Source organism: Pteropus alecto, unplaced genomic scaffold (genome assembly GCF_000325575.1).
Source record: "Pteropus alecto unplaced genomic scaffold, ASM32557v1 scaffold101, whole genome shotgun sequence".
Taxonomy (NCBI): Eukaryota; Metazoa; Chordata; class Mammalia; order Chiroptera; family Pteropodidae; genus Pteropus; species Pteropus alecto.
This window is the reverse complement of record NW_006432945.1, coordinates 2,510,911-2,523,684: the sequence shown is the minus strand read 5'-3', so window position 1 is coordinate 2,523,684 and position 12,774 is coordinate 2,510,911. Positions and strand designations below refer to the sequence as shown.

The following is a 12,774-nucleotide window of genomic DNA, read 5'->3' as shown; positions in this document are numbered from 1 at the left end:
CCTTGAATTCACACAGTTTATTATTCTGGTCAAAATTTAATTATACCTCATGGAGATTTGCCACTCATGAGTGTATTTAATGGCCTTTGTGCTTTTACTGAGTGTGTTAAAATTAATACTTGGCCTTATAGAATAGCAGGCTGAACTCTCTGCCTAAAGATTTTTCAAAATTTCTAAGAAGCTTAGAGAAATCAAAGAGACCCCAGACTGTTTGTGCCTACATGTGAAAATGCAGTCATTTATTTTTCTTGAACACACACAAAAACAACTGCGTACATAAAATTTGGTAAAAGATTACTCATTAGAAAAAACAGAAGGCGTTTTATAGGCGTAGGTTTTTAGGCATTCTGGTGACAATAGCCCAGGCCTCCTCTTCTATCTTAGTCCATTTCTCTCCTGTTTCCAGAAGGCTTTGCCACTCACAGACAGAAGCTGACCAAGGGCTGGGGCAAGGGGCTCTCTGTCAGCCACGCAAGGTTGTTTGTAATGAATTCTTTCTGTCCAGTAAAATAATTCTGAGGTTATGCCCCACTTTAAGAAACCTGCTTTATAATCTTAACATATTGAGTAATTCTCAGCTCTGTTAAGAGTAATTACACCTTGAGAAAGGTCTTTGCAAGTAAGCGTGTTTACCCAAATTCCTGAAAATAACCCTCTCAGTGCTTTCCAGGGATTGTTTACAGATTAGTAACAATCTAGAGTAAAGAGAAGAGAAACTTAAAGCTATGATGTTTAGGGATCTGCTGGCTCTTTGAAGAACAATCTGCAAAGATGAGAAAGTATCCCAAAAATGATTTAAATTCCTCAGATTCAACTTATACACATCTTTTTTTTTTTTTTTTTCTTAAAGAAATGCAACACCTATTTAACAATTTGTCTGGAAGTATATAGCAACTGTAATTTGCTATTTAATTTACTATATTATATATAAGACATTCAGTGAATAGAATGATACCTGCAACCCTTTCTGAGATAGCTTCTAAGGCTGAGTGAGTAAGAAAGGGTTCTGCCCTGCCACACATACACAATTTTACTTTCTCTCACTTTGACTAATGTCACTTGTAATCTCTGGAGGGAGGTGCTTATCTAGAAATTTCATTCTCCAGGTAATGATTACTTCCTTTTAAGAAGGTTATTTATTGTTATTTACTCCTAGAAGGAGATCAAACAACCCTGGATATCTTTTAAAATATTTATGTTTGAGTTTTTCATGTGTTTTTATATAATTTTAATATAGGAATAGCTGATATTCTTAAGAGCCACAAATCCTCAAAGCTAACAAAGCAGATCATAGAGGAGGAAGAAAAAAATATACAGAAAATCTGAGAAGACTGAAGAATTGGGAAAATGGTCTTATCGAATTATGCCAAGATACCTGAAATTACTCATTTGAGCTTCAAATATTCATTGAGTGCCCAGTATATGCCACAGGTTTATTAGCAAGGTTAGGTTTAAGGAGAAGACTATCCAACATCTGAATAGAATCAGGTAAGAAGTCATGATCTTTTGGGGCAGGCCTCACCAAGAGTTTTCTGTGTAGGAATTTAGCAAACAGGACATGTCCAGAGAGCACTGACCTAGGGAGAAGGTTCTGGAAGCCATTTTGCTTGAGAAACTGTTAAAGAAACAAGGGCTGTTTATCTGTAAAAGGGGAGATTTTTGATAAAGAGATCACAAGAAATGTCTGTCAATCTTCACTGTTCAATGTGATAGCCACTAACCACATATGGCTATTTAAATTTAAGTTAATATTAAATAAGATTTTAAAAATTAGTTTCTTAGTTGCCCCAGCACATTTCACAGGCCGGCATGTGATTAGTAGTTACCATATTGGACAGTGCTCAGATATAGTGCATTTCCAACATTCCAGAAAGTTCTATTAGACAGCACTGCTCTAAATACTTGAAGAATATTATGTAAGAGAAAGAATAGATTTATTGCACACATCTCCAGAAGGTACAGTTATCCCCAACGGAGAAAAACTAGAGGGAAATTGTTTCTAACGCTTCAAGTGGTCAGTAACAAGCAGCAGAGTGGGAAGCTCTTTAAGAGGAGAAACATTGACTGGCTCTTGTCAAGGATGCTGTAGGTGGACGTATGAGTAGATGTCAGACTTCCCAGCTGTCAGACTTTATCTGCCTGTTCGTGTCAGGCTCTGAAACATGGCCCAGCCAGCCCACTCAGGCATCTGTCTGAAGCTCTCTGAAACTAGCTCCATTGTTTGGTGAGAGAAGGTATCTGGTGGCCTGCCTGAGACTAATTTCAACTTCCTCTCTCAGTTCTGTCTTAATTTGATTTGAACCCTCCTTGGAAAAACTGGTAATTTTAAAAGCTCATTAAAAGCTTTCAATAAAATTATGCCTAGAAAGAATTTATGTCTAGAAATCCAGAAGTGGAGATATATTTTCTGAATATAAATTTGGGTGGATGACGGATAGAAATAATGAAAAGGCTTCATTTTCTAACCCTAGGTAGGCTTGAGTTATCCAAGATCCTATGTATTTACACACTTGAACTTCAGCAGAATGAAACATCAATTAGACACTGGCAACAGTATTTCCCTTGGGTAAGCCATAAAGCAAATAATTGGCCTGTGTGAAGAGGTCTGTGTTTGCACGGTGACTTTATGGAAAAGTCATGCTTTCTCAAATTCATGGTTGAACTTACAGAGATTGAAGGACCATAATTAGTAGGTATTTATAAAGTCAAACCGGGCTTGTTTACCTGAGCACATTCCTTAATTGAAGCTTCACGGTGTTGCCTTGTATACAAATCTCAACTCTGGTCAGGCCTGGGCAGTTTTACTGGCCTTTGAGTTCTGAAAATACACTCTCTCACTGCCTGAGAGTTCCAGAGGAGGAAAACTCAATGTGTGAAACACAGGAAAATTGTCTCTCCAAGAGTTGAAGAGGAAGAGCTGGAGTTTACTATAGAGTCGCTAGAGGCAGATTGTGGTCCAAACGCATCAGTCAGCTTGGATCGACCTTGTTTATTTTTAAACATTTTGAAATTTGCTGCTTTGAATGGTATAAGTACCTATTCTCTCTTTTTCCTTCTTTCTCCTCTTCTATTCAACACAGAATCTGGTTTACTCCTATCCAATGCAGGGGGTAAATGATGCTCTAGGTAAGCGTTACCTCATGACATGTTCTAACCTGCCCTGTGCTTGAAGCTCAGGTATCAGTTCTGTGCCCTGGCCCTTCAGGGAATTGTCTCCTCAAGGCAAACAAAGAGGCATTTATTGGCCAGAACTGGGTTTCTTCAGAAAGCATCCTTGGTTTGATCTGGTTACACTGAGGAAGGAACTCTTGGTTATGTCTGCACATAGTCAAGAGAAAGTTCTCATGGGAAATGATGCTTAAGTGAAGCCAAAGAATGAGTAGGAGTCTGTGGCATAGATGAGAAGGAAAGAGCATTCCTGGGAGTAAGAGTGGCCTGTACAAAGGGAGAGAAACAACAGAGCTTGAGATATTGAAGGGAAACACAGGATGGTTTTGTGAAAATAACTAGTGGGAGAATCATTTGTTTATTAATAAATATTTATTAAACACCAAGTGATGTGCTCAATACTGTTCTGGGCACCAGAGATATATTAGTGAATTAAACGAGGATTCCTGCCCTTACGCTAGTGAGAGACGTCAGAAAATAATCAATACACATGATGCAAATACTAAATTAGTTTTTCTAAAGAGTTTAGAACAATCCATGGCACATTATAAGGGCTACCTGAGTGTTTGATTGACAAACTGATAATTTTATGTGTTTGTTAGAAGGCACTAGGTGCTGGGAGTGGGGTGTCATAGAGCTTCATAAAGGAAATTGGAAGTGTCAAAGGGGCATTTTAGGATTGGGTTGTGATGTTACAATTTCTTTGAGAAATATTTTTTAAAAAAAAATACCATTGGGCGAAGAGGTAAAAGAGGTACAGAGTTAATGATACAATTATTTTGCTAAGAACCTTTCTATGTAGGTTCAAAACATACCTAGTTATACAAACCATATACACTTCTGTGATGGCCTTCATTTTCTACCTCCAGACTCCGTAGGAAAATGTTCTATTCCCTCCTCCTAGGAGCAGTTTCATTCCATTCTTCAGTAATAATGATTCATTGTTGTTCAGAAAGTCATTGCAAATCATTTCTGAAAGCACCTGCTCTTGAACAATGGGATTTAGCTGAGGATGACTCAAAAGATTAGCTGCTGCTGTCCTAAACATGTGGACCATACCTGGAAGAGGAGGCACAGGGATCTTTGACGTGAAAGAGCAGTTCCCAGAACCACATTTCAGAAAGGACAATCTTGGGCATTACATAATGATAAAGGGGTCAATTCTCTAAAGAGACATAATAATCTTTAATGTGTATGTGCCTAACAACAGGGTGCCAAACTACCTGAGACAAAAACTGATAGAACTGCAAGGAAAAATAAATGAATCTACTACTATCATAATTGGCGACTTCATCACCCCTTTGTCAGAAATGGACAGATCCAGCAGGGAGAAAATCAGTAAGACCTAGTTAAACTCAACAACATCATCAATCAACTGGGTATAATTGACATCTATAAACTACTTCATCCAACAACAGCAGAATACGCATTCTTCTCAAGCTCGCCTGGAACATTCACCAAGATAGACCGCATTCTGAACCATAAAACACATCTTGGCAAATTTAAAGAATAGAAATCATATAGTGTCTGCTCTCAGACCACAATGGAATTAAACTAGAAATCAATGAAAGATAACTGGAAAATCCTGGAAAGGACAATCTAATCACCAATACCCTACTTTAATTCGGCGTGCTTTTTTTGAGTGCCTGCTACATGGCAGGTCCCCAAGGATGAGAACCTCATGGCTGTGTGCTTGATGTACTCATTCCCTGACTCCATGATCTCTGTCACTACTTGTACAGTAAATAAGTATTTATCAAAATAGGAAAATTTACTTGGAATTAATGATCTATGGGCAAAGATGGGGGTGGGGTAGGCAGAGACCCTGACAATGATAGCATATTTCATAAGTGCTCTGAGATCTAGATGTTACTATGGGAATATCAAGGAGGTTTTGTTTTATTTTCTTACATCCTTTATCTGTTTCTTCTTGTATTACCCTGTTCCTGGGTCTATGTTATTTTCTGCATATTGCCATGCATGTATGTAGGGGCTTGATAAAAGATTGTTAATGAAGTAATGATAGCTACCATCACTTACTGAGTTCCTCCCATCTTCACCAACATTTTCTCAATTAATCCTCCAATAGCCTAATGAGGCAGGTGTTATCTCTATTTCATAGATGAGAAAAAGATAAGAAAAACGGGCTAACAGGCCCAAAATAACTAGCTAAAATGATGACTGTTGGAGCTGGTTTGTGGACCCCGGTCCAGCTGACCCCAAATCCATGCTCTTAGGCACCATCGTACTCTGGATCTGCCCCTTGTGGTGTGAACAGAAGATGATCTAATACGTCCTATTTTCTAGTTCCTCTTTGGGAAAATGGCACTTATCCTTCCTGCCTACTTCACTGGGACAAGGGCAGTTTTGTGTTCAAATGTAAACTATGATGTATAAATAATAAGGTATGAAAGTAATTACTTGTTTACTGTACAATAAAAGCTCCTTTAGCCTAGAAATTGTCTTGTTCATCTTTGATCTTTCCAATTCTCACCTCGGTCCCTGAAACATAGTAATATTTGTTAATCTTTTTTTTGCATGATAAAATTACAAGTTAAAGAGAGAATACATAGTCATGAAGGGTTTTGCAAGCTGATATTTTTTAAATGTCGGAATTGTGTTTATGAAATTGGAAAATGTAAATTTATATTCCATCCAGGTTTGAGAAACTAGCTTTTTTATGGTGAATATGTTTCCCATCAGATTCCAAGTCACCACGTGCCAACTCTGCAGGCCGCGAGCGGACTTGGCGAAGGTGCTGCCAGGCTCTATGCCCGCACAGCTTGGTCAGGAGCAAGAAGTAATTGCTCACTGGGCCCAGCACACGAAAGCACATTTTGCAAAGCTGCTTTTTGCACATCATCAGTTGGAAATGTAACTTTCAGAGTATAAGTCATTTTAGTTTATATGTATTCAGAGTGACTGCAGAATTGCTTTAGCAGATAATTTCATGGTGAGAAGAAAAATACTTTTTAGATGTGCTCAACTGAAATCCTGAAAGCTCAAGTAAAGGTATTCAGCTTTCTTCTTTCAATGGCTGTGCTCCCTTTACAAAGAAAGAAAAGGAAAAATAACCTAAATTTCTCCTTCCCATGAGTAAGATGCTATGCCCCCTACATTGTTTGATCTTTCGATTGACTCTTTTATTGTCGGTTTTATTGTCTAGATGAGTTAGGCTGATGTGAGTTTCCATCTTTATTATTATCACTTTATTCTTTATTGGCAGCATCACTAACTCCATAGGGAACCACCTCGTAAAGTCATGGGCGTAGGCATAGGAGAGGACCAGGAGAATGGGTGTAGATGGCTTCACATAAACCCACTGTTGCAAGGAGAAAAGAACTCAGCATACCTATTGATGATGGCTCTGGAGAATCTCCACGAATAAAAAATAAAAATAGTAGCATACGCTCTCTTCTTAGGTCTCTGGTGCAGTGCTTCTCAAGCTATCTGTGGTGAAGAACTAGTTTCTGATCTTTTAAAATATCCAATCTATGCCAGACTAAGACTTTTGTCAAAATATAAGTTAAATTTAGAAAAATTAAATTTAAAATAGATGAATAAAATGAAAGCCCCAATTTTTTATTAGATTCAACAGACATAAATTTATAGTTCAGTAAACATATTCAGAACATAGATAAAAAGGAAAGAATTGCAAACGCTATGCACATTTTTTATTTAACATGTACACAAGTGATTACTATAGAAAATTTCTATTGTACTTCTTTCATTCCACAACTATAATTAAACAAAGTTACGAGTGAAATAGCAATTTCTCGTATTACATGCCTATATGCACACTACAAATGAACACCATGCATATATGAGCTTGCTTCTTGTTTGCTAATTTATCCAGTCTAGGTTAGATTGACAAAAATGCGTATTCGAGGGACATAGGATGGAGCCCTAACTGAGTGCATCAAGGACACTGGCCATGGTTCAGGCACTCAACAAAAGTGTGCTAAATTAGATTATTGGCAACTAGATTATCCTTTCTGATATATGGTTCTGGGAGCTCCTCATCCACGTCAAAGATCCCTGTGGCTCTACTCTCAGGTACGGTCCGCATGTTTAGGACAGCAGCACCTAATCCTCTGAGCCATCCTCAGCTAAATCCCATTGTTTAAGAGCAGGTACTTTCAGACACGATGTACAATGAGTTTCTGAATAACAACGAATCATTATTACTGAACAGTAGAACACATTCTCCTATGGGGTCTGGAGGCGGGAAAGGAAGTTCATCATGGAAATGTGTATGGCTGATGTTCCTAGGTATGTCGTGAAGGACATTTAAGGTCATTCAGGATTTGGCCCCGCATTTCTCCTTAGGGTGGTGGGATTGACATACAGGATCTTTGGGTGAACTGATCTCATGTTGACAGGAATGAAAAAAGAGAGTCTAGCTAATGTAGCATGGCTCAGAATATTTATTTTTAATTTTTATCTAAAACGAAGTAAGTGGTACTGTGTTTTCAAAATTCATCTTCAGTTCTTCATGAGTAGCCAGTTCCAAAAATATTAAATTTAAATTATCTTTTGATGAAAACACAAATTTATAGACTTGTCTATGCACAAATCTAGGAAAATAAATACAAAACATTCTATCAAATGCAGAAAATATGTGGTGATAACTTTTTGCAGATGTGCTATAAGAACATCACTTCCTTCACTGATAATTGTTAAACTCTGGAACCTGTCGTAAACTGTGGAAACTGTCCTTTTAAGCTGTTAGCTTTTGTTTCTGGTTTTCAATCTTATCTGTGATTGAAAAGCATTTTCCTCTCTTACATGGAAGTATTAAGATCATTAAAATAGCAAAGACAGACAAGTAACAAATCTAGCTGTCTAATTCATATCTTTAGAAAGTTGGGACCAAGCTAATTTCTTATGTTGCAAAACACTAAGAGTTCATCCTGTAGTTCAGACATTCTTGACAGAACTTTTTCTCTCAACAATCATCAAATATCAACAGGCAATACTGTTGTTTATGATTAGTTTCCTTCTCTCTTACGCATTCAGAGTAATCACGAATTTAACTCTTTTACCTTTACGTAATTCACAATTTTTACTGTTATCACTAACTACAATGTTTAGTTTAGTTGACTGATTTTTGAAGCAAGTCTTTCTCAACAAAGACAGCAATGCAGTAATTTACGTTCTGGTGCAAGTTTATTAATCTGGGTCATCATTCCAGGATGTTTTCCTGTCTTGGCTGTGTCATCAGAACATACTCCTACACAACACTTGAACTACAAACCACATCTGTTGATAATGTAATTCTTTTTAGCTTTATACATTTGAAAGCTAGGAGCTGTCTTTTGGCAGCGAGCATGAAAGAAAAAAGGATTCTTCTTCATCTCGCCATCGCGTTCAATCGCATATGTACTGAGAGACTGTTCTATTTGCAGTACCAATGCACTTGTCAAGTTGCAACGAAAAACACTTTGCTTGCTTTATTTAATCTTTGAATTGGTCTTCCATATCATTAGCCTAATATCTTAATCTTTGGTATAATTTGAAGTGGTACTGGAGCTACCTTCTTTGCCAAAGATTCACCTAACTGTTTCAAGCAAACACCTCTGATGCAGATTTTCACTAGCGTCATCAACGGCACATGGTTTTTTGCCTCAGCAACACAAAGTGCTATTTTAGTAGAAGCCTGCAAAGAGTCAATGTGTAAAATAGTGAACATTTGTTTCTGTGGCTTTCTAATGCAATACTCTTTTATTTCAAAGAATTCTTTTGGTTTTGAGCTTATTTTTTTAGCCTGTTGTAAGTAAATGCTGCCTAAGAAGTTTTGAAGGTATCATTAGTTAGAATACCTCCTCCAATAACACACTTTTGGGTTTAGCATGCCACCCTCAACCATGGCTGCAAACCCAACCTTAACATATGAAGAATTACATTTCCAAATAAAACTAGCATGAACTCTTTGCTCTCTGTTTCTTTGGAATGACTTCCGTTGCCATTATTTCATTTACATCTACTGATATTGTCAGACAAAATAAATCTTTTCTTGAAACAAACCATTAAAAAAAGTCTTGCGAAATTTCTTTTACAGTTTGTAAATTAGAGCTAAAAAATGCACAATAGTTTTTCTTAATTTAGCTGATAATGTTAAACTATAAATTAAGCAGGGTTGATTAAAAATTGAAATCACAAAAATAACAAGTTATAAAAATAAAGGCATGCCAACATTTTCTCTATCTACCTTGTCTTCTGTGGCCTTCTTCATCTGACTTCCTGATTGGCCACCTCGTACTTCTCATATGAACTAGCACAAAGTTGGGTAGGAAGAAATTTCTCTAGTAATTGCTTAAAATCTCTCTGTAGCCTACTTCATGAGAAAATCAGGGAGACTCGGGTGTTATGGCTTGTGGTTTACACTTCATGGCACTTCCTAACAGGTATGGCAGTATCTAATTGTGTCCTGGGGGAATGAGATATTTCTCCAATTATATGTGTAAGGTCCATGATTATATTGATTATATTTAACTGGATATGTGATATCTAAAAAGAAGGGCTGACTCCAGGTCAGTAATTTACAGTGTGCAAACACTTATAGTGTGCAAGGTCCTGTGCTAGATGTGGTAGGGAATACTGGGGTAAGACAATTGTAGTTTCTGTCTTCTGTGACCTGACAGTTTTTTAAGGAGGATAACGCAAATATAAAGTGTGTCGATGATCTGTTGCTGCATAAGAAATTACCCCAAAGCTTAGTGATTTAAAAAAATAATCTATTTTTTTATTTAGCTCATACATCTGCAGCTGGGCAGTGGTTCATCATGGTGTCTCATTCCAATTTCACATATTGTCAGTAGGCTTAGTTCAACTGGGGACTGGATGATCCTCTTTCAAGATGGCTCACTCACGTGCGTGGCAAATTGGTCCCTGGATGTAAGCTGGGAACCCAACTGGGGTTTTGAGCAAGGGCCCACATTTCCTTTCACGTAGGCCTCTTCACAGGCTGCTTGGACTTCTAAGAGGGGAACAGACCTATTGACAGGTGTGGGACAAGATTATAGGAGATCATGCACATTGTTGTAACCATCTTTAGAAAATAAAATTATTGTAACCATATGAACACATTATTGTAACCATCTTTAGAAAATAAAATCTTCCATACAAGATTTTCATTCATTCAGTCAACAAATATTTATCAAACACTTACTATGTGCCTGGTAGTGATAAGGATTCGATATTCAGAGATAAAGAAGACATGGAGTCTGTCTAAAGAAATTGATAATTGTGGGTGAAAAAGTGATATAATTAACTACCTCTAATAAAATGTGGTCAGTACTATGCTAGAAGTTTGTACAAATTACAGTGGTGGCACAGAAGAGGGGGAGGTGGTACACTTCCTCAGGAAGTAACATTTGAGTTGACTCTAAAAAGGAGTGTAGGGCAGCAGTGCTCAAATTGTGACCTGTGCATCCATGGGGGTCCCCAAGACCTTTTCAGAGAGTTTGTGAGGTCAAAACTATTTACATAGTAATTCTAAGACATTATTTGGCTGTTTTATTGTGTTGCTACGTGTACCGATGGTGCAAACACAATGGTGTGTAGAATAACTGGCATCTTAGCATGAATAAAGGCAGTCCCCAACTGCATTAGTTTTCATCGTATTCTTCACTGCCATGCACTCATTGAAAAAAATCCAGTTTCATGTACGAATGCCCTTGACGAAACAACACAAATAATTAAACTTATTTAATCTCTACTCTTGAGTACACATTTTAATATTCTGCATGACAAAATAAGAAGAATACATAAAACACTCTGCATACTGAAATACTGTGGTTGCCTCAAGGAAAAGCATTTGTGCAGTTGAACTCTAAGCTGAGATAGCTGTTGTTTTCGTTCATGTTGTCTTCGGCACCGTTTTTACTCGAGAGAGCAACTGACAAACTAGTTATCCACACCAGGGTATTTGGCAGATGTTTTCTTGAAAACCAATGAGGTGAGCCCATCACTTCAGGGAAAACAACTGACAGTATTTGTTGCCAATTAGAAAACTAAAACTTTCGAGCAAAAATTAAAATGATGAAAAATTGGTATCTGCCACCATGAGTTTGAGAGTTTTCAATATTAAAGATGATATGATTGACAGTGATATTAATGAATAGGAATGTTTGATATTATTTAATGACTTTTAGAAGAACTGCGTATCTCAGTGAGCCCATATTTTCCAGATGATCGATGCATAATGTTACAGAATCATACATGAGTGAAATATCTATTCAAAGTGCAAGGTGGACGAATGTATTAGCGTAACAGAGTATGAAAAATTCATTGATATGGTTTCAAATTCTACATTAAACCATAAGGAACTACCATTTGTTGAATTTAGGCTAGCAGCAAAGAAGAATGTCCTTAGTTATCTGAAAAGGGTATTAAAATATTTCCCCCTTTTCCAACTATATATCTGTGTGAGACTGAATTTCTTCATATACTTCAACCAAAACAACATATCACTTCAGACTGAGTGCAGAAGTAGGTATAAAAATGTAGCTATCATTTATTAAGGCAGATATTTAAAATGATTTGGAAAATTGTAAAGCAGTAACACTCTTCTTACTGATTTTTTAAAATGTTTTGGACAATTGCTATTTTCAAAAAATATGTTTCTATGTTAACATATAATGAGTTTATTATTTTTAAGTGGATAAATAAGTATCTTTAAATTTTCTCAGATTTAATTTCTAATATGGTAAATAGCAACAGATATAATCCACATAAAGAAAAGCTTTCTTGTCTTCAATCTTTTAAGAGTGGAAAGGAGTCTCAAGTCTCAAATTTGAAACTCAGATTTAAGTGTGTCACATTCACTAGAATAATGAATATGCTGGAACAAAGACTCAGGATCCTGAGTGAGAGAGTACTATAGGCACATTTAGATTATCATACAAAGCTCATATGGGCTTCAGTGAGGAGCAAAAGACAAGTGTGAGAGATGAGGCTGGCCAGAGGCTGGCCAGGTAGGCCAGGGCCAGTGCAATAATAAAGTGCTCAGGCCTCAGGCTGCCTGGTTAAAAATCTTGATTCTGTCACTTGGTTCCTGTGTGATGTGGGGCAAGTTACTTAACCTCTCTGCATCTCAGTTTTCAGATACTTAAGATAGCATTCATCACAGTACCTATTATCTAGGTCTGTGAGGATTTAATAAAATAATCTGTAAAATACTTGACATAGTACTTGGCACAAAGAAAGCACTCAATAAATAACAGCTACTTTTTAAAAAAAATTATTTATTTTAATTAGTTTCAAGTATATAGTACATTGGTTAGATATCTATATAGTTCATTAAACGATCCCCCCAATTGCTGCCTCCTTCCCCTGACCCTCCACCTAGCCATAATATTAATGCTAACTGCATTCCCTATGCCATGCTTCCCATCGCTATGACCAGCCATCAGCTACTAATTTGTATTTCTTTAACCTTTCACCCCATTCTCCTAGCCTTCTCCTCTGTCTGTCACCAAATTGTCCACTATGTTTGCGAGTCTGTTTTTGATCAGTTTGTTCTTTTTATTCCTTAGATTCCGCATATAAATGAAATCGTATAGTGTTTTTTTTTCCCTCTGTCTGACTTAAGTACCTTCTAGA

General features: G+C 37.0%; 2 protein-coding genes across 2 annotated transcripts in view; both read left to right on the top strand.

Moving 5' to 3' along the window:
* KCNH1 (potassium voltage-gated channel subfamily H member 1) overlaps positions 1-12,774 on the top strand; it is a 309,398-nt gene that overhangs the window by 182,605 nt on the left and 114,019 nt on the right. The window lies entirely within an intron of this gene.
* The window catches only part of LOC112476446 (acidic leucine-rich nuclear phosphoprotein 32 family member B-like), a 20,426-nt gene continuing 9,814 nt past the window's right edge, over positions 2,163-12,774 (top strand). The window contains 2 exon segments of the mRNA XM_025043994.1: positions 2,163-2,224; positions 4,379-4,506. Of these exon segments, the coding sequence (XP_024899762.1) occupies positions 2,163-2,224; positions 4,379-4,506 (190 nt within the window).